This window comes from Stenella coeruleoalba (assembly GCF_951394435.1).
Source record: "Stenella coeruleoalba genome assembly, chromosome: 2".
Lineage (NCBI taxonomy): Eukaryota > Metazoa > Chordata > Mammalia > Artiodactyla > Delphinidae > Stenella > Stenella coeruleoalba.
The window spans coordinates 78216609-78243768 of NC_137147.1; the positions used below are offsets into that span (position 1 = coordinate 78216609).

At 38.8% G+C, this 27160-nt stretch overlaps 1 protein-coding gene and 1 long non-coding RNA gene across 3 annotated transcripts in view; one reads left to right on the plus strand and one right to left on the minus strand.

Annotated features, from left to right (window-relative positions):
* Nucleotides 1–5387: 5387 nt before the first annotated feature.
* Nucleotides 5388–14206, minus strand: ZNF770 (zinc finger protein 770). Its single transcript, XM_079914293.1, has 2 exons — nt 14108–14206; nt 5388–10034 (listed from the first exon to the last, which is right to left on the minus strand). The coding sequence occupies exon 2, from the start codon at nt 9976–9978 to the stop codon at nt 7897–7899; it is 2082 nt and encodes a 693-aa protein (XP_079770419.1). The 5' UTR covers nt 9979–10034; nt 14108–14206; the 3' UTR covers nt 5388–7896.
* Nucleotides 14207–14224: 18 nt separating this feature from the next.
* The window catches only part of LOC307182791, a 140912-nt gene continuing 127976 nt past the window's right edge, over nt 14225–27160 (plus strand). The window contains exons 1-2 of one of the 2 annotated variants that reach the window (XR_013827260.1): nt 14225–14481; nt 15207–15275. This is a non-coding gene — a long non-coding RNA (uncharacterized lncRNA). The remainder of the gene's footprint in view (nt 14482–15206; nt 15276–27160) is intronic. The other variant, XR_013827261.1, reaches the window with a different exon arrangement.

Genomic DNA, 27160 nt, shown 5'->3' on the forward strand with positions numbered 1-27160 from the left:
GAGCGGGGCCGGAAGTGCATGCAAGCGCTGGTTTTGAGCTAGAGAGGCAAGGGCTTCGACCTCCCCCTCCTGCTCCCTAGCGGGAAGCTGAGAGAAAACACCCAGGGAGACGGGATTGATGTCTCAGTGACCAGGTAGATGGTGTTGGTTAAGGTTTTCTTGTGGTAGGGTCGGGGAGGGAGAGGGAGACTTGGAGTTTCTTCCAACCCTATAAAAAGTATTAGTGAAAAAAAAAACCAAACGGGGAATGCGAGGCTTGATTTTCACTGTTTTTTAACAGATTCATGGAAATATAAATTAGCATATAATGGACTGCACATATTTAGGGTGTAAAATTTGATTTGTTTAAAATAGTCATACATATGTGAAACCATCACCAAAGTCATAATAATAAGCATATCCAATGTCTCTAAAATTTTCCTAGTCCCTTTTGCAATCCATCCCTATCCCAGTTCTACCCACCCATTCTCAGGCAATCACTCATCTGCTTTCTGTCGCTATAGATTAGTATCCTTTTTATAGAATTTTATAAATATGAAAATAATACAGTACCTTTTTTCTTTCTTCTTTCACTCAACATAATGATTTTGAGATTCATCCATGTTGATGCATGTATTAATAGTTGGTGCCTTTTTATTGTTGAGTGGTATTCTATTTTATGGACACACCACAGTTTGTTAATCTGCTCATCTGTGGATGAACATTGAATTGTTTCCAGTTTTTGACTACTGCAAATAATGCTGCTAAGATCATTTGTGTATATATGTCTTAATGTAGACATGTGTTTCCCTTTCTTTTAAGTAAATACCTAGGAGAGGAATAGCTGGATCAAATGGTATGTGTATGTTTAAATTTTTAAGAAACTGCCTGTTTTCCAAAGTAGTTGTACCATTTTATATTCACACCAGTAGCATATGAGAGTTCCAGTTCCTCTTCCTTCTCACCCACACTTGATGTAGTCAGTCTTTTTAATTTTAGCCATTTTAATAGTTATGTGGTATACCTCACTGTAGCCTTAATTTGTATTTCCCTAATGACTACTGATGTTGAATGTCTGTTCATGTGCTTATTTGCCATCCATATATATTCTTTGTAGAAGCCTCTATTCAAATTGTTTGCCCATTTTTAAATTGAATTGCATGTTTTCTTATTACTGAGTTTGAATGCATACCTCTACCACTCCCAAATCCATATATAAATTAAACATGTACCTCTAGTAAACTTTCCCTGGATGAACATAGGCAAGAAACCGGTAACATGGTTGCCTCTAGGGAGGAGGAACTGGGGGAGGGGAGAACAGGAGCAAGGGAAGTCTTATTTTACATTTTACACCCTTTTGAAACTTTTGAATTTTGTAACATCTATAGCCCATTTGAAAATAAACAGTTGTGAAGGAAAAAACAAAAAAGTGTCTGTAGATATAGAAATTAAATGTGGAATCCTTTTTTCCTTCTACTTGCTATTGTATAAAGTTTATTTATAGAGCTAAAGATGAAAATTTGCATGATCCTAATTTTAAATGCAACAGATTTTGAATACATAAAGTATCTAATTACACTTTATTTACAAATGGAGTCTATACAACAAGAGGTAACATAAGATTTTCTGAATAGCTTTTATGATGAATCTTGAAAGGTAGATAAGATTTTGATAATCAAAAACATCAGGGACAATATTTCTAGTATAGTCATAGAAGAGATAAAGCCATGAAAGCAGGTCATGCTGGGAGAATGCTGGGAGTGAGCCATCAGGCTTAACATGTCAAAACCTTAAAAGCTAGAGAAAGGAGACTGTATTTATCTTGGAAGGCAATGGGAAACCACTGATTGGGAATCTACTTTTGGAAGATGACTTTTCAGTAGTTTGTTAGATGGGTTGGAATAGGTAAAGTGGGGATGGGAATACCAGTTGGGAGACTATTGCAAATCTAAAGCAAAAGTAACATGGCCTAAATTTGGGTTCTGGCAAAACTGAAGAGGAAGGAATAAGTATGGAAGACACTGAAGAAACAGAATAAAGAGAAATTCATCCAGTTGAAAGAATAGTGGAACCCTGTACCAGCAGAGAAGACAGAAGGTAGAAGGAAAAGATAGTTCCAATATATAGAGACATAGTCTGAGGTAGCAGGAGGAGATCTGGGCAGTGATGAGCAATTTATTTGCCAATTAACATTTGTTAAATTTGTAATTTACCTTATGATTTTGTGGCCAAGAGGATATTAAGCCAATAAGCTCCAGATCATATGTGGATCTAACTGTGTGAAAGATTCTAATTTATAATACCTAGTAGATTTCTGAAAAAATGCAGTATCATAATCTTTCTCCTTCTCTCTCTCTCAAACTCTCCCTCTCTCTTTTTCCTGCTCTCTCTTCTCTTCATGTCACTTCTTAGCCAAGTTTTGAATGATGGTTTTGGACATCCTAAAATTATAATATTTCATTTTATAACTTTTATTTTACAAGCTTTCTGTAATGAGTTTTGTAAGTAAGGAAGAGAGAAAGCAAAGAAACCAGGTAATCAAGTTTCAAAACACAAGATTGTCAATAGTGTCAAATGCTTCAAAGAAATCTAAAAGGACAAGAACTTCAAAAAGTCCATGGGTTTGGAAACTAGAAGACCATTGGTGACCATTATCAGTTTGTTGTAGTAAGAAAAAGAAAATTTAATTCAAATTGATTTTAAAGTAAAGGAAATCTATAGGTATAAATAAAGTCTAGAGATAAATTAGGCTTCAGGCAGTTGATCAAGCTTCCAGCTCCATTCTTTCGGCACTGCTCCCCCTACTACTCCCACCCTACTCTGCTTTGTGTTTTGACTTCATCCCCAGACTAGCATTCTTCATGGTACCTAAACGGAGAAAACTTCACACTCAGTTCTTCTTCCTCAATCACTGAAATAAGTACAAGGTTTCACTCTGATCAGATCAGCTTAGGTCAGTTCTTCCAGGCCAATTACTCTGGCTAGGGTAGCACTGTGCATTGACTGGCTTAGTCTTGGGTTACCCATCCCTTTAAGTCATGATGAATATTCTGATAGAGTTAGACTGATCATGACCATTGCTGGAGCTGCAGTTAAGATCAGTCCTACCCAGAATACCTGGCTGATATACAGTGAAAGAGAGAAGATGTGGTTGCAACTAACAATGCCTACTACAATGATCATTGACAGAACAGCTCCCAAGAGGTGGTGAGGAAAACACTAGGTAAAAAAGGACTTAGAAGCTAATGAACGAAAAGGCAATGGAGGAAGTAGGTGTAATGAATTTTCAATATCTCCGACCCTAAAAGGCAAAGAGTAAAATATAACAGTAACCAAAATAATAGGTAAAACTAAAGTTATTTGGCTCAAATGCTATCTCTTTTTAAGCTTGGTGTAGTGGAAATTTTGACTGCCTATCCATTCCTCCCTTCTTTCCAAATGCAACTTCAAATTTGACCAGTATTTGTATTATCTTCAGGCAACCTTGTGCTTGAAGGAAGTAGGCTGAGGTCTAGGTCCAGCTCCACATAATTCTATCTCCTTTGTCAGTGGTTGGTTCAGGAATGTGGCTGTGAAGCAATTCTGGCAGGTGAGAGAGGTAATGTTCACTGTAGATTTCTAGGAAACTTATCTTTGTTCTTGGGGGAGTTTCTGGGTCTCTCATTCACTCACTGTCCCACCCTGCCCCCATGAAGGAAGCATGCAGCCCTAATTGCAAACAAAGCATCCTAAAACCATAAGGAAAATAAACTTGTCATTGTGAAAGGCAGAGCAGATGGAAGGAACCAGAATCAACTATATGATTTAACAACCCTAGGGTTTATCTAGTTGCTGGACTTCAAGTCGTATAAGCCAATAAGGTCCCCATTGCAAGAAGCAGTTTGAGTCAGGTATTCTGCTACTTGCAGCCAAAATCATCATAACTGAATAAGGAACACATGAAATTTTCTTTAAGGAACCAATGAGAGGGAAAAACTAAAAACACCAGAAAAAAGAAGGGACTGATGATGAAGCTCCCAGAAGGAGAGAGAGCAAGGAAAAGCTAGCTTCAGAAAAGTGGAAGAATATTATTATTCTGAGATACATGAGAAAAGTAAGGAGTAAAGATAGACATTTTTGAGGGAAGAGGAGGGAAGTTTAGAAAGTTTTGGATTGGCTTTGATCACAACATCTTAGAAGGCAAACTCATTCCAAGAATGAATGAAAGGCTCTAAATGAAATTATAGATTTACAGAGAAGGTAAGAGTTTGTAATAATGACTTCATTCATTTCTTCCTTTATACATTCAGTATATATTTGAGGAGGTAAAAACATTACAGATACTGCTTTATACTTTATGTATAAAACATAAAATCATGCATTCTCTTGCTTTCCAGAAAAATGTAGTTTAGCTCAATGGTTCTCAAAGTATAGTTTCAATATAGCAATAACAGCTAACCTGTATAAATGCAAATTTTCAGGCCCAACTCCAAATATTGAATCAGAAATTCTGAGGGTGTAGCTCAGCAATCTATGCTTTTAACAAGCCCTTTAGATGATTCTAGTGCACACTAAAGTTTGAAAACCACTAGTCAACAGTGACGATTAATAGAGTTATGAACAAAAAGCAGTGGGAGCACAGGGAATAGAGTGCTAGGGTAAATCAAAAAGGCTTCCAGAGGAAGCAGCGTTTAAGCTTAAACTTCAAAGAATGAATAGAAGTTAGCCGATATAGATGCAAAGTATTACATGTTCCATATTTTTTAATAATACCATTGTACCACTTTTCTTTTTCAGTTATCTTTTTTCCTCTAATAGAATTTTGTTCTCTAATAGAATAGTGCTAATAGAATTCTAGCAGTTAGCCCTGAAATTCTAAGCCCTTCTAACTGGCAATAGGAGAAATCTCAACAAGAAAGGAATTAAATGTCTCCTTTCACTGCTTCTAAAGAGCAGATATTCTGCATGAAACAGCCCTTGACAATTCACTTCTAACAAAGGATTCTTATAAGATATGCAGACTTCAAACACTGGTGCTATCCCTTAAAAATGTCTATAATTCTCATTGGTTATCTCACATAACGTAAATTGAAATCTGTTTTCTGCAAATTAAACACTTTAGTTTTCTTCCATAATCATGGACTAAAAACAAATAAAATCTGGCTCAACTAAATCTCTTCTTTGAATACAGTATGAGTTTGTATCTAATTTAAATTAATACTACATAGATAAGATGGAAGCGGGAATAACATGTATTGGATGAACTAATTTTATGTTTCTTTAGTACAAATCTGGGAGGCCAAGGAGGAAGATAAATGGATAAGCAGATAGATCATGTGACATGCAATGGAGTTAACATATCCATTTGTAGGTTATAAGGAGCTATCAAAGAAACTTAACATGAACAAGGAAGTAAACGATTAACTATCCATGTAGCAAGCTCAGAAGGTAGAAGGTAGACTGGAGTGGGCCCAGGAAAGTGTCTGGCAATCAGTACCTTGTTCCTGTATTATGTGATTTTCCCTTTTAAAGAAGTTCAAACTGTGTAATTTGAAACTTTATTTTTAAAATATTCTAAAATTTGAATTTTTCAAGAATCACCATCTACTTTCCTTCAACACACATTTTGTCCTAATAGGCCCTATTGCAGTACAAAACAAGAAGCAATAATTTCACTAACTCAACCAAACTACTTCAGTAAATAATCATGCTACAGCCTGGAATTGCCCAAACAAAAATTCTTCTAATTTTCTTTACAGATATTTAAAAGTTTATTTTTTTCAGAAAACCAAAGCAATTGATTCAACAATAATAACAGTTCTAGCATGCAGCAAGTCATCATTTAACATCTAATGTTTAAACTTCTTATCATGGATGTATACAGTTTATCATGGATGTATACAGTTTATTTTCATTCCTATAAAGTTTCCACAGCTTGTAGTGATAATAAAAGTAAATAAGTATTTCGTTACAGGTACTTCAAATAGCACTACAGTACCTCTTCGACAAAATTTTTACAATATTCCAACTTTCAATATGAAACAGCTTAAAAAGGCATGGGCCAAAAAAAAAAAATGTATAGTAGTATCACTTAGGCAAATAAAGTCTAATAATCATACAAGCACAACACTGTTAGGATTCTCCTGTTAGGGTTGGGAAAGGAGTATATGAGACATTTACTTCAAATAAAATTACATAAATAGCTTAGGAAAATTCCCAAATATATAATTTCAGACATATTAAACCCTTGAACCTTTATTCTTGGAAAACATGAACTAGTTATCCCTTGCTTTTATGTAATGGATGTGTTCTTAAATAGTTCTGTGTAAAGCAAATTTTATAAAACATCACCTTGTTTGCACTGGAGGAACACATCTCAAGGAAACATAAGAGAAATTATTCTTTAAAACACGATTCTCCTGCACATTTGTACATCGTTGGGCTTTTATCTGTACTGTTAAGTTTAATCTCTATGAATTAAACCCAAGTTTCTCAAAATTCACTTGTAAAAGCAGACTGACTTCTCCTCCCCCCCCTCCACAAAGACAATTATTACAGTACAATGTAAAATTGTTCCTTTATCCATTCTCAGTAGAGGGCTTGTCACTACATATATCTGAGAGTGCTAGGATAAATACCCACCTGTTCTTTTCACCTTAGAAAGAGAATGGTTATTTTCTCTTATTGCTAGGAAATGTCATTCTTAAAGATTTTATTAAAAATGGCAAATGTGAAGGACAATGTGTGATTACAAGCCTTTTACAGTTTGATTAAATATTCCCCAAATCATGACAGTACTGTTTAGAATGATACTCTCAATTCCATAAGCATCTTATTCCTATACGGGATTACCTTACTAACTAAAGTAACAATTTACTAATGATCAAAATAACATTCTTTAGCATTAGAATCTTGCAAAAAAACAGGAATAAAAAATAGAACTAGACCTAGTCACTGCCGTTTGATCAAACTTAATAGAATATTTAGTTTAGTCATAGGACCACTCAAAGAGGTATAAAGAAAGTTTTGCTAAGGTGAATGTAAAAGTCTTATGGAGATGCAGATCTACAGGTGAGTCTTAAGTCTACAACTACTGCTATCAATCATTAATAAGCATGTAGATGAATTGCATTCATTCCTCTGAAAAGATGGCACTGCGTACATATCATCAAAAAGATTATGGCACTTGAACATTATTCCTGACAAATAAACATGGTAAATGTATACGGGTGCATCCTAGCCTCTCTCCTACTTGTACATTTTGGGGGTAAAGATAACAGCAGGCTGGGCAAAAAAACAATTCAAATCACCTATAGAATAGGAGGGTAAACTACCGGAGTCCTAAGAATAAACAGCTTGGAAAAGAACAATGAAAATAATGCTATTATTTCTCATCCACTTTCACTTTTATTGCCTTTATATTTTTTAGCTTATAAGAAAAAATTTTGCAATGGAATTTGAACCATAGGTGTAAAATACATGAAATAATATAGTGGGGCTATCTGTAGTGGCCAAAACCCAATTTTTGCCTCTCAGTCTTTTAAGCATATATAAAAGGAGATGGTGTGTCTTAAGGAATAATTCCTTTAAAAATGAGGCTGAATTATTTGTACTACATCATGGATTTACAACATTTTCAATACAGCCAAAGTGTATGTTAAAATAAAACAAATACTTGCTTTATGGCATCAAATCATGTTCTTCCCCCTAAAAATTAATTTGGCTGTTCCTAAAACATATTACATTTCTATGTATCTTACCTCTGACTATGCAGACAAGCAACTGCCTATGAAATCATTCAATCTAATGCAGGCCTTTTGATAAAAATACATTATAAATGATAGAGGCTAAAGAGCAAGGTCACCAGAAAGACCACACATGTGTTGGTGGGTCTGTCAATTACATAACTGAATTTAAGACAACCATTTTCTCTTGTGGTCATTCCTTAAAGTGAGTAAGTTGATGTCTCTTCCAGTGAGGAGCCTGTCTGAATGTTTTGCCACAAACTGAGCATTCGAATGGTTTCTGCCCTGCATGAATTAGATAGTGTCTTTCCAGTTTAGATGGGGATCTAAAGCTTTTAGAACAAACACTGCATTGGTAAAGAAGGCCATCATTCCTCTCAGTACGCCCTGAATAACTACAACAATGACTATGATGGCTCTGCTCTGATTCCAGAAGGGCACTAGAGAGACAGGGCTGCCTGTTCCTATAGGGGGTACCAAGAATGAAATCCTCTGATTCTGCCTTCACTTTTATTTCTGATGTTTGATCTGACTCTGAGACCTCGTATTTTTGAAAACCAAGAGTCTGACATTGCTGGGAAGCACTATAGTTAACATTATCACCTTGATGAATGAAAAGTTTGTTCAAATTTTCCAATTCTACTTGGCAAAGAGATTTTCTATATGGAATCTTATCAATATGAGTTAATTTATGTCTTTTCAGGTGAGCTGACTGTCTAAAAGATTTCCCACAAACATTACAGCCAAAAGGCCTCTGTCCAGTATGAATTAAATAGTGTCTTTGTAGTTTAGATACAGAAGGAAACACTTTCTCACATTTGTCACAAGGACACATCTTATGTCCAGTATAGATGTTTTCATTTGTAACTGAAAAACCACACTGAAGCACTTCACAGTTTTCAAAGAATTCCTCACCTGATGAACCATAGATAGATACATCTTTATTATTCACAGAATTATCCATAGTTAACATGTTCTCTGGTGTAAGAATACCTTTTACGTTTTTTCCCATATTTTGGCTCTGGAAGTGCTTTTGCCAAGAAAATGGCAAAGTCAACGTTTTCTTCTTTTTATTGCCAACTGTCTTATATGTTCCATGCTTGCCAAGAGAACCCATAAATGTTCTCTGGGTTTGTTCAGGGCTCTGCTCACCGGAAATAAGTTCACAATTTTTCAAGAAACTGTTTTTAAATACTTTTTTCTCAGATCGAAAATTATCTAATTTTTTACCCCCAGCTCGTTTAAGCTTAGCCAAGATTTTTTTAACAATGGTTTTATAGTTGTAGCTTCTTTTGAGCCTGCTTGGAATTTTGCCACTTCTGGCAGGAAAACACTTGTGTCCATTGAGAATCTGCTCTGATTCAAAACATTCTTCACACTCTGGACATTGAAAAGGGACAATATAAATAGAGTGGACATCAAGTTGATTATTCTCCTCAGATTCACGTATATCACCATTTTCAAAACTATCCTGCTTTGCATTTAACTTATTAGGCAGGGGCCCTGATTCTGGACTCTTCACCTTTAATGAAAGAGTCTGAAAAGTCTTATTCCTGGCATGGATTTGTTTATGCTTCAGCAGTTTGCTTTGAATCTTAAATCCTTTTTGACAAAAACAACATTGAAAAGGTCTTTCCTCTGAATGTGTGAGTTGGTGGATTTTTAAGTGAGTTGACTGTCGAAAAGATTTACTGCACAGGACACATTTAAAAGGCCTCTGACCAGTATGAATAAGTGCGTGCCTATCAAGTTTTGACTGTGAGGGGAACAGCTTGCCACAGATTGTACACGCGTGAATGTTCTTTTTTTTCTTTGTAGGGCTGTGTGTAGGATCAGACTTGGAGCACGGGTGTAATGCCCATCTCTCCTCTGTGGTAAGAGCATGATACATTCCATACACTGGCTTTTCTTGCTTGGCCTCCAGCAGTCTTCTGACCTGTTTAACATCATTCTGGTAAGTTTCATTGTGAAGCTGTTGGTGCTTCACGAATGTCTTCAGATTCTTAAAGTGGCGTGGACAAATACTACATTTAAAAGGCAGATTATGAGTTAGTTGATGTCGTTCCAGATGAACTAGTTGTCTAAAGGTTTTATGACACACATCACATTCAAATGGCTTCTGACCAGTATGAATGAGATAATGCCTCGCTAATTTTGAGGGTGTTTCAAAATGCTTGAAGCAAATATTGCAAATATATGGCCTGTTTCTAGGTAGTTTGTTGGCTACTACACACTGTTGAATCTTTAGCATTTTAAAATTGGTTTCAGCCATCATATTCTTCAGTGATATACTCTGATGAGCTCCATAGTGTTCTTACACTCCACAGATGTCTAAAAATTAAAAATAAAAATGTATTAATTAAAAATTACTTATTCATATGAAAAGAAATAATTTAACCTGTTCTTTGGCTAAAGGTATTAAAGGCAATAGGGAACCTCAACTCTTCCTGTGTCTAAAAGTAAGTTAGGGCTTCCCTGGTGGCGCAGTGGTTGACAGCCCACCTGCCAATGCAGGGGACACGGGTTCGTGCCCCGGTCCGGGAGGATCCCACATGCCACGGAGCAACTGGGCCCGTGAGCCATGGCCGCTGAGCCTGCGCGTCCAGAGCCTGTGCTCCGCAACGGGAGAGGCCACAACAGTGAGAGGCCCGCTTAGATACTTTAGAATCATTAAACTAATTTCACTCATACAGAGAAATGAGAAGTCTTTAAAAGAAATACTTAAAAATGTATATAATTTTAAGCTATATTTCTAATTAATTGAGATGATACATTAAAAGGGGACTGAGTTGAATTTCTTAACATTAAATAAATCTTTTAATTCCAATTTTCCTAGTCCACTATTAAGTAGATTTGTCATTTTTCAAAAATTGGGCTAGAAAGATAAAGAGTGTAAGAAATAAAACATAATACTAAAATTAAGACATATCTGCATTCAATTATAGCATACCTTGGACATGATCTGAGAATGGAATGTTTTAGTTATCAAAATTCCTAGCCACATCATTAGCAATATTTACTCTCAGTTACTTCTTTGGACCAACAAAGATAACATAAACAACTGGGAGAAAATGTCCCAGAAAACCTGGATTCTAGTCCCGGATTTGCCATCATATGAACTTGGTGGCAAGAAGAAGGAAATATAGATTCCTCATCTCTAAATCAGGGAAAATGCCTCCTGGCCTGCCTACCACATTGAGTTGTTGGGAGAATCAATGGAGATAACCTAAATGTGTTGGAAAACTGAAGCAATGTATAAATGTAAGGTATTATTTAGCTCAACACTAATCAGATTTAAAAACTTTATCCTTATCTACTTAATATCATTTTTAGGGTTTCTAACTAAGAGATAAACACACTAAACAAACATTTCTTTTTATTTCTCCTTTCCACTTTGTTGTAGAAGTCCTAAAAGACAAGTACAAAGGCAATGAGGTTGACACACCGGCTACTTATATACTTATCTATGGCTAAGTAATTGAAAGTCTGAGTGTAGTTTACTTTTCAGGCAGTAGAATAAAAAGGTCATTTTGGTCTCAGTTAATATAGGACACATGCAAAAGCTTACCAGGAACTTTCTCAACCATTTTATACCCTGTCTTCTCCTAACTGAAAAGCCAATTTTCTTCTCATTCTTCGTCTTCTACTGCATTTTCCTTAAATAAGGAAGCCAGAGATTAAAAAAAGCTGTGCCAGCTCTCTAATGTTGTATCTTCTAGTTGAGATCAGAGAGTTGATAAATCTACCAGAAACTCAGTGTTCTTTTGTCAGATGATTTAGTGAATATCCAACATATATGCTGTGTGCTATTATCTATTTTCTCCTAGAAGACACCTTAAACACAAAATCACAAACACACCCACTGTGGTTCTCTTCAGGAATCTGATTTAAAAACAGAAAAAAAAAATTCATTTATTGTGCAAATTATCTTCTAATTGTTTTATCATAGTGGTTTTCAAACTGCATGTCACTACCCATTAGTGGATTGTGCAATCACTTTAGTGGGTCATGCTCAGCACTTTTGTTTAATAGAGTAGAAAATATCAGATTGCATAACATATGGTAAGGATAAATCTGTTTTGTGAAACTTTGATAGGAGGAGGTAAAAACCTGTGAAACCTGTTCCTGGCATACCTCCTTACACACTAGACAGAGGAACCTACAACAAATCAATCACTTTATTCAAAGTGGCAAGTAATCTATTAAGTAAGATTGGGGCCCATAGGATGAGACAGGATTACTAAGGATTATTAATTTTCTTCAACTGACCCATATAACCCCAAAATATTTATCAGAAAAATCTAATTAGAGGCCAAAGGTAATATGCCACACAAATAATCTGACTGCAAGCCACTATATTAATTTATAAAATATACCATATAACCCAGATATCCACGTTAGCAACAATCAGCTGTTGATGCTATTACTATGCACTTTGACAACACTGAGTTAGAGAAATTACAGGTGAATGTACTCCAAATCCCTAAAATGCTAACACAGCAGCAGTTACGAGGATTAAAATTAAGTGAATTGCCAAGAACTTGGCAATTTATTTAATTCCCGTCAGGCAAAATCAGGTGTTGAGGTGTCAATTAGGACAATGAGCCAAACTGCAAGTAATAATCAAGTCTTTATTCACTTACTGCCACAGTGCAAGCAAGAGGCTAAAAAAGTACTGGTTCCCCAGTGGTCGATTAAATGGAACACTAGGTGAGGGTTAGGTGGATGCAATGCACAATCATCTCTCTGCAAAGGAGGCTGGAACAAAAGGTTTCTGCCTCTTTATGGACCTGTGGGCCAGGGGAGGAGGAAGGAAGAGCTACAAGTGGAATGGTCCTGGGTCAAAATGGAGAAAAGTACCTCAGTCAAGGCTGCCCCCTCCACCTTCCCTCCCTTTGCAATAAGGAGGTATTGGTGGAGGCACCTGGGAAGTACCTCGGCCAAGGCCCTCAGAATGGAAGTACCTGAGCCAGGAATGCAATACAGTATGAGCATGGCTAGTGGGAGGGAAGGGGTGAGTCCTTGACTGCAACTCCCTCCAGAAAACTGCAGTGCACTGGCCATGCCCAAGTCTGGTGTGGCAAGAGCAGCTTCCCCCGAGGAGGCCAGCCAGGCAAAGCCACGCAATTGTCTATGGTCGGGCCTGAAAGATCACACATAGGATTCTGGCCTGTAGCCAGGGTCCTCAGCTCCTATTGTGTATTTCTTCTTTCCTTTAATAGTTTCTTTGGAACACTTGAAAAAAATCCCACACTAGAACCACACACATGACAACCATTTCTGATTATAACAGGAATTGACTACCTATAGTTACTGTGCCAAAAAGAGACTATGGCTTATCAACTGACACTAGCACTAAGACCAGATACTATTGTCAGTTGCGTCCACACCATGTGGGAAAGCACTTACTGGAAGCCCTATATTGTTAGAATCACCGGTGGCAAGCAGTGATCTCATCTGCTATTTATAAGTGACAGCTAAGGGATCCCCAAGCTCCAAATGCAGTCCCACGCGTACTTAAGCATATGCACAGTAATTTGATAGAACTCCAAATCCCACTTCTACTGATTTCTCTGTGTTCTCAAATGACCTTTTTTGTCGGTCATATTTCAAAAACAAATCCAACAGCATGTAATTTTTCCTATGTTAAAGTGAAAATAAAAGATGGTAAATCTCAATGGGTCAACCCCCAGATTACCCTGACTACAGCAAGATACACTCCGTTATAAAACTGTGAAAACTGATCTCAAAAAATTCCAACGATACTTCAAGGCCGAAAGCCTGTTGGTTTTCCAGTCTTAACAACACCATTAAAACGAGGTGAGGATATCACAAAAGTAAATGAACAAGAAACACAAGAACTGAGAGAAAGTTAGAGAACTTTCAGTTACGGAATAACCTCTGGCGACATTTTTCACAGCCTTTCCCTCTCTGTAGCTTCTTCTGCCCACTTCTCCCGGCCCCCTCTCTTGACCTTGAACCCTCACCTCTTCCTCTCAGAGGGACTGCACAGGACACAGATCCTGACAACTGGCCCTCGCCCTAATTGCCCACAACCAGTAAGCACCTAGGAGTCGAGCCAGAGTTCAGAGACTGCAAAATCCCACACCAGGAAAGTAAAGGCAAGGATGAAAACTGCTTTGGCCACAGAGAGGGGGAAAAATGCCACATGTGATACGACCCACTGCAGGGGAAAGTATCGTTTTTTGCAATTGCTCTCAGAGATTCCCGCTCCCCATGAGCTGCAGTCAGAAGGCGGGGATGTGGGAAAAGCAAAGGAGCTGAGGTCGTGGCGCCCCCGTTCTGGGTCCCCGGGCACCTTGGAGGGACCGAGGCAGGCCCGACCTTTCCCGGGGAGGGTCGCTCCACCTCACATCTGGGTTCTTGAAATCCTCCTCACGCACCTGGAGCTGGCACGGGCCCGCGAGCCGCGCATCTCAAGGCCCAGGAGCCGCGAAGGCAGCGCGCACACGTCCTCAGAGCCGGCGCGGCGACGGGCTGAGTGCGCAGGCGCGGAGCTCGGAAGCGCCGCCGGACGCGGTCCGACTGGAAACAGGCTCCCTCCAACCCAGGGCCGCAGTCGCGTCGGCTAGCCTGCGAGTCTCAGAGGAAAAAGGGGCTCCAGAAGTGCGTGCCCCGGGCCGCTCACCCGGCCCTGCAATTGTGGGGAGAAGAGAATAGAGGAGTGAAGAAGGGGGCATTTTCCATCTCACCTCAGTCCTCGGCTAGGAAAACCACGTAGCCCTGACCAGTGGGCTCAAGGCCCTGCTGGAAACTGGTGAGCCCGCGTTCAGAGACCACTCTTCTAGTCCTCTCTAATGTCAGAGGGCCCATGGTAAACAAAACGCCATGTATCAGGGCCTTTCTGTGCCAGCCCTGTCCTGGGCACTCTGGACGTTGTCAGAATATAGCGCAGGGGTCAGGGACATGGGCTTTGCGGTCAGGCATACCTGGGCTCCACTCACAGCTCTACCAATATCCTGATAGCCCCGGAACTTCTTAGCTTCTTTGAGCTTCATTCCTTCCGTATTTTTTAGTTGTCTACAATGTACAAAGCCCTGTGCTCAGCTTCTGAGTTTCTTCAGATTTCTCTGACAGATGAAATGGATGTAAAGTGCTCAACATAGTGCCCGGTGCATAATAAACTCCCATATAGCTATCATTTATTAATTACTATTTTCAAATTAAATATAACAACTTTATGAAGTGATAGGATACCATTTTAAAATGAGGAAAATGAGACAGACGTTAAGGAACTTAACTTTGCACAGCTGATAAATGATGGAGGTGGGATCTGAACACAGGTAGTCCTGCGCTTTTAATTCACTACTGCTTCTCAGATTGTGGATATGTCAACATTTTATGTAGACACAATTAAGGGTTAAATGTTTAGTGCAGTTACAAACTAGGGTGGCACATTATTACTGAATAAGATGCTTGGGTATGTACTGAAGATTTTAAGTACAGAAGACATTAGAGAAGAATTTATTGTGGTTTTTGCAGGTTCTGAGTGTATATGTCTCAGCTTGAGATGAGAAAATGAGAACAAGTAACAAGCATATTTTTTCAACTGTAAGTATCTTTTTACATTACTTTTCAAGGACCATTGAAAACAAAAATTGTTATTTCTGATGTTGGTATATGCGCCTCTGTTTAAAAAGGGAGAAGTTGGGCCAATGAAAAGTCTATTTTCCATGTGATAACATGAGGAAATGGCTAATAGGAAATAAGCTTTTGCTTCTCACGAAACAACCTTGGAAGAGTCACATTTGGGAAAGGTTGAAACCCTTTCTTTCAACAGAACCAGAGACGGAGAGAGGAGGGGAAAAGCTTTATGTATCCTGAGTGCTAATCCCAGGGTGGATATGCGGATTATTCAGAGTTGCTTCATTCTGCAGCTTCTCTTGGAAGCTCAGCTCAGTCAAACCAAGGAAACAGTTGCACCCATCACCAGCCACATAAGTCTTTAGGAGAGATATGCAGATCATGAGAGACTGTTACCTGAGGTTGGGGACCAATGGAGGGTGCATTACCTGCAAAACAGGTAGGCCTTTGCACCAAGAGCCTGAATATGGAGTGAGGAACACAAGTGGATAAGCTGTTATAAGATAGGCCACAAACCCTATCTTATAACCTCCCCCATTTACCCTGAGAGCTATCTCAGGAACTTTCTGGTAAAAAAAAAAAGGAGAAATTACTGTGAATAAGAGTCATCTGGAAGATTTCATTGAATAGGTGGGATTTGATTTGAACAGGGACTTAGTAATAGGTACAATATGAATAATAGAAAATGTGGGACAGGATAGAACATTGTAGGGAGATATGGTAGTAGTGACAAGGAAAACTAAAGGAATGGCTTGGTATACATTTGGGTTAGTATCTTACCTCTGCAACTTACTAGTGTGTGCCCTTAAAAGTTATTTAACCTTTTTAAACCTTATTTTCCTCATCTTTAAAATAAGGATATAATCAATCATTCATTTATTCAATGGCATATCATGTGCCAAGCACAAAGGAGTCACTTCTAAGTACATACAAATGAAAGTGAGGCCCTTGATTTCAATGAAGTTTTCAGCTAAACATACAAAGAAGTACAATATGATAAGAGAAGTTACGTACAGGGAAGGAGAGAGAAGCAGGAATATCTAAATCTTCCTGGAGGCTTCAGGTAGAACTGGTTTTTGGGTTGAGGTTTTAATGATCCACGCACCCATCCATCCTACATATATTTTATGAAGCACTTTCTGTGTGCCAAGCCCGGTTCTAGGTAATGGAGATAGTAGTGGACAAATTAAAAAGTCAAAAATCCCTGTCTACCTAGAGATTATAGTTGATGTTTTATATATGCCTACTGAGGGTTACAGACAGTAAGTTACATAAGTAAAATACATAATATGTTAGATATTGAAAGAACTGAGGAGAGAAAATAAGTATAGGAGAGGGCTATGAAAATTTGGGGGGAGAGGGCTTGCTGGCATTCTAGTAGATGGCCAGGGGTGACCTTTCTGAGAAGTTCTGTGATTTTTGAGTTGAGGCCTGATAGAAAGAGGGAACCATGCTCATGCTCCATGTTTAGAGAACCCACTGCTCACCAGGCACTTTGCAAGAAGCTGGGAAAGGCCTTAAATGCTTTGCAAAGGTTTTTGTCTTCTTTTTTTGTTGTTGTTATAAATTTATTTATTTTATTTATTTATTTTTGGCTGTGTTGGGTCTTCGCTGCTGTGCGTGGGCTTTCTCTAGTTGCGGCGAGCGGGGGCTACTCTTCGTTGTAGTGTGTGGGCTTCTCGTTGTGGTGGCTTCTCATTGCGGAGCACGGGCTCTAGGCGCACGGGCTTCAGTAGTTGCGGCGTGCAGGCTCAGTAGTTGTGGCTCACGGACTCTAGAGCACAGGCTCAGTAGTTGTGGTGTGCGGGCTTAGTTGCTCTACGGCATGTGGGATCTTCCCGGACCAGGGATCAAACCTGTGTCCCCTGCATTGGCAGGTGGATTCTCAACCACTGCGCCACCAGGTAAGCCCCTCTTCTTCTTTTTTAATCCAGTAGGCAAGGAAAATTATTGAAGAATCTTGATCATAGGTAGGGCATGCTTAGATTTGTGTCTTAGAAAACTCACTCCGAAGTTATATGGATAATGAAATGGAGGAGGCAAAATTAGAATAGCCATGCTGTCATCTGGGGGCTTCCTCCTCCTTGAATATCTGGTTAACTTAGGTGAAAATCTAATTCTGTGGCATGTGACAGTCTTCATGATACCTGTGAGTTCTCACAGCTTGCTCCTAGTGTGTGTCTGTCCTCTGTAGTCCTTAACCTTTAGGGCTATCTCTATATTCAAACCATTGAATATAGAACTTATTCATCAAGTTCTAGAAAAACACTCACTCATAGTTGTCTGTGTGTGTGTGTGTGTGAGTGTGTATGTGTGTGTGTGTGTGTCTAAATACTTTACTGAAGATTTAGGAGTCACTATGGGATGGGGCTTCAACTGAAAGTATGTGGGGCCTTGGGAGCAAGTCAACCGGTACCAAGCGCATTCAACATAATTGCATTTGAAAGGAGTTCACACTTTCAGCATCTGTCATGCCTTTTGGAATATTTTAAAGACAAATTTTGAAACTGAGTTTTTCTTTTTAATTTAAGTAGAGTTGATTTACATATTATATTAGTTTCAGGTATATAGTGTGGTGATTCAGTATTTTTACAGACTATACTCCCTTAAGAGTTATTACAATATAATGGCTAGAATTCCCTGTGCTATACATATATTCTTGTTGCTTATCTATTTTATACATAGTAGTTTGTGTCTCTTAATCCTATACCCCTAGTTTGCCCCTCCCTTCTTCCTCTCCCCTTTTGTAACCACTAGTTTGTTTTCTATATCTGTAAGTCTATTTCTGTTTTGCATATACGTTCATTTGTATTATTTCCTAGATTCCACATATAAGTGACTTCATACAGTATTTGTCTTTCTCTGTCTGACTTATTTCAGTAAGCATAATATTCTGTAGGTCCATTCATGTTGCTGCAAATGGTGGAATTTCATTCTTTTTTTAATGGCTGATTAGTATTCCATTGTGTGTACATGTGTGTGTGTATATATATATGTGTGTGTGTGTGTGTGTGTATATATTTTATATATATATATGCCACATCTTCTTTATTCATTTATCTTTTCATGGCACTTGGGTTGCTTCCATGTCTTGGCTATTGTAAATAGTGCTGCTATGATCATTGGGGTGTATGTATCTTTTCGAAGTATGGTTTTCTCTGGGTATATGCCCAGGAGTGGGATTGCTGGATCATATGGTAGTTCTATTTTTAGTTTTTTAAGGAACCTCCATACTGTTCTCCATAGTGGCTGTACCAATTTACATTCCCACCAGCAGTGTAAGAGGGTTCCCTTTTCTCCACACCTTGTCCAGCATTTACTGTTTGTACACATTTTGGTGATGGCTGCTTGTTTTTATCCAATGACAGACAGAATCTCAATCTTAATTTCAATCCCTCCCTCTCTCTCTGTTCTCTTGTGGTTACTCTCCTGCCTCCTTTTAATTAACTATTAGAAAACCTTGAATTTGAACCTTGTTTTTCCTGTAGGTAGAATGTGTTACCCAGGGTTTTCAGAACCTTAACTGGATAGCATGGTGAATATTTGTTTGAAGACATTTTTGCAACCCAGTTGTCCTCCTGTCATAAATTTGATTCTTGTGCCTGTCTCCTTGACTTTGATGTGTATGCCATGACCAAGCTTGTATCTCAGTCACTATCTTGGACTTTTAAGGGTAAGTCTAGTCAATTCTCAAAGCTTTTCTTATTTTTTTTGAATTTGCCTTTCAGTTAGTTCAGGTGTTGGTTTTATTTGACTTTATAGTTCTTCTCAGAAATTTTAAATCATTAAGCTCTACAAAATTTATGCGGTCAAGGACATGATCTGTCTTGGTCACCTCTGCATCCTCAGAGTCCAAAGCAGTACCAGGCATGTAACAGATGCACAGCAGATATTTGTTAATAAATGAATGCATGCCTGAATATTTACACAAAACTTTGGTGGGTTTTCTTAATTTTGTATTGGACTTTAAAAATTATTTCACTTTAAATTTGTGTTCTCTAAGAAAAAGCCAGAAATTGCATTTTAAAAGAAGATATTTGATTATACACAATTCTTCTTCTTTTGCTTTTATATAAAAAAATAAAAATACCAAGTACCTTCTTTATTTCTTTTAAAACCTGAAATTCTGTATCCCCCAAGAATCTCTCTCTAAGCTTTTTTTCTATTTTAAATATAGTAGGATGTATATGTCAATCCTAATTTCCCAGTTTATTCCCCCCTTCCCCCCCAGTAACCATAGGTTTGTTTTCTACATCTGTAACTCTATTTCTTTTCTGTAAATAAATTCATTTGTACCATTTTCTAAGATTCCACATATAAATATCATATAATGTTTGTCTTTCTCTGTCTGACTTACTTCACTCAGTATGACAATCTCTCGGTCCATCCATGTTGCTGCAAAGGGCATTATTTCATTCTTTTTTATGTCTGAGTAGTAGTCCATTGTATATATATACCACATCTTCTTTGTCTGCTCCTCTGTTGATGGACATTTAGGTTATTTCCATGTCTTGGCTATTGTAAATAGTGCTGCAATGAACATTGGGGTGCATGTATCTTTTTGAATTATGGTTTTCTCCAGATATATACCCAGGAGTGGAATTGCTGAATCATATGCTAATTCTCTTTTTTCAGTCTTTTGAGGAGCCTCCATACTGTTTTCCATAATGGTTGCACCAATTTACATTCCCATCAAAAGTGTAGGAGGGTTCCCTTTTCTCTACATCCTCTCCAACATTTATTATTTGTAGACTTTTTGATGATAGCCATTCTGACAGGTGTGAAATGATATCTCATTGTTGCTTTTATTTGCATTTTTCTAATAATCAGGGATGTTGAGCATCTTTACATGTCATTATTAGCCATCTGTATGTCTTCTTCAGAAAAATGTCTATTCAGATCTGCTCATTTGTTGATTGGGTTGTTTGTTTTTTTGATATTGAGTAGTATGAGCGGTTTATATATTTAGGATATTAACTCCTTGTCAGTCATATTATTTGCAAATATTTTTCCCATTGAGTTTTTTTTTTATTTATTTACTTTGTTTTTGGCTGCGTTGGGCCTTCCTTGCTGTGCGTGGGCTTTCTCTAGTTTCAGGGAGCAGCGGCTACTCTTCATTGTGGTGGGCAGGCTTCTCATTGTGGTGGCTTCTCTTGTTGCAGAGCATGGGCTCTAGGCGCACGGGCTTCAGTAGTTGTGGCACGTGGGCTCAGTAGTTGTGGCGCACAGGCTTAGTTGCCCTGTGGCATATGGGGTCTTCCCGGACCAGGGCTCGAACCTGCATTGGCAGGTGGATTCTTAACCACTGCACCACCAGGGAAGCCCCCACATTGAGCTTTAATGCTTGTTGAAGCCTGTTCCTGCCCCCCAGTGACTGGCCTAGCAGAGAGCTTACATCTACTGTTTTCATCCCACCTCTTATCTTTCCTCTCTCCTCTTCCTCCTCCTTCTGTGGAGCAACCAATAAAACCATCTGGTCACCTGCAACTAATCTACCAAAATCTGTATCCCTCAGGTGTCAGTTTCTACTCCCAATTATCAAAGAATTTTTTTTTTATTATTGAAGTACAGTTGACTTACAATATTAGTTTCAGGTGTATAGCATAATAATTTGATATTTTTATAGATTATATTCCATACAAAGTTATTATAAAATATTGACTATATTCCCTATGCTGTATATTACATCCTTGTAACTTACTTATTTTATACCTAGTAGTTTGTACCTCTTATCCCCTTCACCTGTTTGGCCCCTCTTCCCATCACTGCCGCCTCTGGTAATGACTAGTTTATTCTCTGTATCTGTGAGTCTGTTTCTGTTTTGTTATAATTGTTCCTTTGTTTTATTTTTTAGATTCCACATATAAATGAAAACATACAATATTTGTACACTCTACGTCAATCCATGTTGTCACAAATGGCAAAATTTGATTCTTTTATGGCTGGGTAATATTCCATTGTATACATATACCACATCTTCATCCATTCATCAGTTGGTGGACACTTGGGTTGCTTCCATATCTTGGCTATAGTAAATAATGCTGCTATGAACATTGGGTGCTTACATCTTTTTGAATTCGTGTTTTTCAAAGAATTTTTCTAACAAAGACAGCTCTCCCTTTCTAAGGTGAATAAAATCTCTTTCTCATCATATAGTTCTAAGAGGATTTTTGGTGAATAAAATCTTCTCCTCCTCATCATGTATTTCCTTGAGAAAAATATTTGCCATCTCTGTATATTTTGCTACATGGCTTCTGAGGGAAGGGTGGCAGTGGCTGGGGTTGGGGAGTGGTCATTTGGGATCAGAAGGTAAAACGTAGTAGAGCTGTATTTTACTTAAAGTAGTTGGACCACCTCCAACTCATAGGCTAGTATCGATCTCCTAAAGCGTTGCTGGAAATTTTCTCGAAAGCTCCATTGGTGATAATGCCTATTGGATTTCTGGGTCTAGTTAGGTAGCACCATCCTACCCCACTCTCTATCTGTTGGTTCAAATTCAGTAGCACTGGGGTTCTAGAGTTACCCTAAAAGCAGGCAGGATTCCCAATATAGGACTTTGACCACATTTGTTCACCCTTAAGTCAGGGCGACCACTGGACCACTTTACACAAAGTTTTGTGTAAAGACCACTGGACCGTCATTGACTATGGAGACCCCTCCAACTATTATAATACCAGGGTCTAGGCTAACCAAGGAGGGAAGGCAGAACTGTGGTATCTACCAAGCTTTTTTGTTTATGGTGTCAGAAGAGCTTGATGCTATGACCTTTCTCCTGTTTCTGGATCTTAATTTCTGGAGGACTGTTCTTCTCACAAGCACATTCCACCAAAAAACACCCATCTTCACAAGAGTGGGAACATATGGAGGTATTTCTCTGCTTAGCCTCCACCCCCAAGTGGTGCTGTGGATGGTAAAACTGTCGCCAGCGGCTGCTAGATTCCAGGGGCAAATATGTAAGATATTACTGATGTCTTGTTTAGGACTGGCTTCCCAGCTAGGTAAAAATTCAGTAGTCATGGTTCGTGTTTAAGGCCCAGGGATTTTTCTAGCATGTTCTCTGATCCAAAGTAAGGAAGTCACTTACCCCGTAATGAGGGGGCTTTGGTGTTAGAAATCTGAACTTGGGTGACTGAGCTCCACCCTCTGCTCGGCTGGATTTGTACCCTTATTTCTAACCCTGAACAGTTCCCTCTCTTCCTCCCCTTGAATAACTTCTTTAAGAGCAAGGAGTGGGAAGGATAACTCACAATTTCACAGGAAGTTCTGAGCTTCTCCTGTGACGTTTTGCTTTAAAATCCTCCTACAGCAACTTTCTTCAACAAGCCTGAGTTTTCCAAACTGCTTTCTAATAGCAACGTGGAATGCTTTGTGGCAAAAGCTGCTTAAGTTTTAACACAAGCGCAAAGGTCATTTCTCCTTCCAGCTGTTACATTGTCAAAAATATGACTTACAAATCCAGGCAGTTTACCACATTTTTAAGTATTGTTAAGCAGTCAGCTACCCAGTGTACCCCAAGGGATGCATTGGAAGCTTTGTGATCACATAAATTCCTAATTCTGGATCCTGCAAACTTTAATTATTGTCCACATCCCAACTGTCATTTCTCTAATAGTTCAGGGAATGTAAAAATCCTCCTTTCTTCACTACCTGAAAATGTCTACATTTCTTGTGGCATGTAGCATTTACTAGGGGTCCTGATAGTCCCAAGTTCAGATCTCTGAAGGATCCTGTCCCAGTAGAAGAAACAGGCATAGTAGGAATCTTTCATTAGACCTGTAATGAGTTGCATTGTGTCCCCTAAAAAGACATGTTCAAGTCCTAACCCCAGGAACTGTGAATGGTACTTTATTTGGAACTAGGGTCTCTCCAGATATAATGAATTGTTTTGATATGAAATCATCCTGGGTTTAAGGTAAACCCTAAATCCAGTGATGATTAGCCTTTTAAGAAAAGGACACAGAGAGACACATAGACACACAGTAGAAGGCCATGTGAAGATGGAGACAGTAAAGACCTCCATGTGTTTAAGGAACAAGTAGAAGGCTCAGGAATGGTGCTCAAGGAGGAAGTGGTACAAAATGAATGAGCTCAGAGAATGGTAGGGGTCAGATCCTGTGCAGCCTTGTAAACTATGGTAAAGAGTTTGGATTTTATTCTAGATGTAGGGGAAAGCATTTGAAAGGCTTTAAGAAGAAAAACTGGTCTGATTTGAATTTTTAAGTGATATCTATTGCTGCTATGTTGTAGTTAAGTGAAGGGTTGGGGAGGATTTGTATGGTGTCAAATTAGCTAAACCTGAGTTATGTTTCCCAGAATTCCCTTCCCTGCATGGTTCAGGGGTAGTGCGCCTCACAAGGAGCATTTTGTACGCTATTTGGAAGGCAGAAAGGAAGGAGTAGCTTATTGCTTTTACACTTGGAAGGTCAGAGCAGGGCACAAGACCCCACTGCAATGCACCCACATTGCTGTAATCTGCTGGCTCACCTTACTGGCCTGGGACAACATCTGGCTCACAAATCCTGCCAGATTTTCTCCTTCAGCCTCGCTCAGCCCTGGGCCAGGATCATATTTAGCTCCATGACTAAGGGCGTCAGCTTCTCCAGCAGGACACATACTCTCATCAAAGTTGGAGGCTCAGAGGTTGTGAGAGAATGACAGTAATTCCGAGTCTATCTTTGTAGGTTCAAGTCTGTTCTCACAGGTTCCAGTTGATCCTCACATCTCTCTCTTTATATTCATCATCCCTTTAAGTGCCAGAGCCTGGGACTGGCACGTATGCTGTTTAATCAACTTCCACAGTTGTAAGGTCAAAGCCCTATAACAAATTCATATGCATATGTATGTGTGTGTGTGTGTGTGTGTGTGTGTGTATATATATATATGTATTTACATATATGTGTATTTTATATATTTATATAAATTTTGTAGTTTTTATACTTATATAAAAGATTATAGGGGCTTCCCTGGTGGCGCAGTGGTTGAGAGTCCGCCTGCTGATGCAGGGGACGTGGGTTCGTGCCCCGGTCCGGGAGGATCCCACGTGCCGTGGAGCGGCTGGGCCCGTGAGCCATGGCCGCTGAGCCTGCGCATCCGGAGCCTGTGCCCTGCAACGGGAGAGGCCACAGCAGTGAGAGGCCCACGTACCACAAAAAAAAAAAAAGATTATAGTATATTTATATAAATGTATTAGTTATAAAATATGATATATATTATATATTTAAGTATACTGTATTTGAAATGTTTTATTATATTTAAATATTTATTACATATAAAAATATTTTAATATATTATATATTTGTTTTATATATGCATGTGTGTGTGTGTGTATGTGCATCCATCCTTGTGGTTCTGCTTCTCTGATTGAACACCACTGAAGCAGGGGCAAAAGTGAAAGCAGGTGCACTTGTTAAGTGGCCAATACCATTTAGTCCAGAACCAGAGATACAGAGATATCGTTATGGAGATGGAGAGAGGTGTACTAATTTAAGAATTGTTTTGGATGTTGTATTAGGGTTCTTTAGAAAAACAGAACTGATTGGATGTATAGAGAGAGAGAGAAAAGAAAGAAATTTATTATAAGGAATTGGCTCATGTAATTATGGAGGCTGAGAAGTCCCAAGATCTGCAGTTGACAAGCTGGAGACACAGCAGAGCTGATGGTGCAGTTCTAGTTTGAGTCTGAAGGCCTGAAAACCAGGAGAGCTGATAGTGTAAATTCCAGTATGAAAGCTGGCAGACTCAAGACCAGCGAAGAGCCAATGTTTCAGTTTGAGTCTAAAGGCAAGAAAACACTGATGTATCACCTCAAATAGTCAGATAGAAGGAGTTCCCTCTTACTCTTTTTAGTTCTATTCAGGCCCTCAACTGATTGCACGAGGCCCACCAGCATTAGGGAGGGCAGTCTGTTTTACTCAGTCTGCTGATTCAAATGTTAATCTCATCCAGAAGCACCCTCACAGACATACCCAGATAATGTTTAACCAAAGTCTGAGTACCCTGTGGCCCAGTCAAATAGACACATAAACCTAACTATCACAGAGGTAGAACTTACAAAATGTATGGATCTATATTGGATGCAGGTCTGGCCTCATGTGCAGTTGTACCAGGCCCCATACTTAGAAGGACTCCACAGTTGGTTTAATGCTTTGCTGTTGCTCTCTTGAAATTCTTGATAATTTTTCAACAAGAGTCGCTGCATTTTCATTTTTCACTGGGCCCCACATATTGTGTAGCTGGGCCTGATGGATGTGAGGAGTGAGGGGAATAAAAGGTTTAAGGATTACACTTGGGTTTTTGGATTAAATGACTAGGTAGATGGTAGTGCATTGGAGGTGGAAATTGACAGAGAGCTCAAGAATTTTGATTTGAACATGTTAACGTAGAGCTGCCTCTTAGACATTATGGTAAGATATTTGTTGATTGCTTCCCCAGCATTCATTTCCCTCTTCCTGATTCCTAGCTAGACCTTGTTTCGCAGCCTTGTGGTTAGGGTTTGATTGGCTCTAGTTCCAGCCATTCACACGCTGTCCTGGCATGGCAGTCTCTGCCATATAGGGGCAAAGTAATCAACTAAGCTATATAAACTACTGGTGCTGTTTGTAATTCCCTTTAACCATAGACTAAAGAAGAAGGAGAAGACTGATTATTTGAGAAGGAGAGGCAGAGTCTGCAGAAATCAAGCCTAAAGTTTTCTCAATTTCAGGTCGTGTATAATTGTGGGAAGAACTCCTTGTTTTCCCCAATATCTGTCTTTGCCATCTTCCTCCTTTGTTAGCTGAGCTCCTGTTAAAAAGACTACATTTCCTTACCTTCCATGCAGCTAAGTATAGCCTTGTGATGATATTCTGTTTAATGGGCTGTAGGGGACATTGTGTGTGTAATTCCTCCTCGCTTCTTCCTTCCAACTCTCTAGAATTTATATGCATTGACAGGAATCTCAGTAGTAGGTAGCAGAAAAGAACCCTGGTCCTTTGACATCCTGAAGCCATGCCAGTTCTGGACTTCCTACTTCTTGTCTGTTACAAGAGAGCTAAGACTATCTTATTTAAGATAAGATTACTATCCACCACTATTTTCGATTTCTGTCACATGTAGCCAGTGTTAATCCTAAATGATACAGTGTCCATATAATTAACTCCTTTTCTTTCAAGGGCACCTAAATGAATGCTGGCTTGAATGCAAACAAGAGTCTAATTAGAACAATTTTTTTTCCTTAGTCAGACCTGTGTATATTTTCTACATACACACCAAAAAAAAAAAAAAAAAAAAGAAAGAAAGAAAGAAAGAAAAAAATCCTTTTACCCAATCCATATTTTGCTTTGACTTTTAAGTCATAGAAGAATTATAGATACTTTACCAGGATCTATTATTAAAAGCACTGCTACTTTCTCTAGGGAAGCAACAATTGATCTACATTTTCCTGGCACTAGCTCACAGTTCATAAACCCTTGTTTAAAATTAACGCAAATCATTAAACAACACAGAAAAAAATTCTTTTAAAATTACACAGTACAAGCTGCCTTCTGAGAGACTGGAAGAAGTGAGTTTACATGTAATCTCAGATAAGGTGACCAAATATTCTAAATTGGCTAAGACAGCCCCAACTCCCAGATTGCCCGCTGCTCTGGTTTCTGTGTCAGCACACGTCTTGTGGTTCTAGCCAGATGTCATCCAGCTTTAGGACAGGAATTCCTCCCCCTGCTCAGGAGAGCAAATAACTGAAAATGGGGAGAAACAAACTGAAAGTATAAATGGCAAAAAACTAAAGCATGGTTACAATATTTTGGTTCTTTGTTTGACAAAGTGTGGAAGCATTTGTCAATGAATACTGTTTAGTTTGGTGTCTTTCACAC

Excerpts from the sequence above, each read along its gene's own strand:
- ZNF770 (XM_079914293.1), bottom strand. The coding sequence starts at position 9,978 with ATGATGGCTGAAACCAATTTTAAAATGCTAAAGATTCAACAGTGTGTA.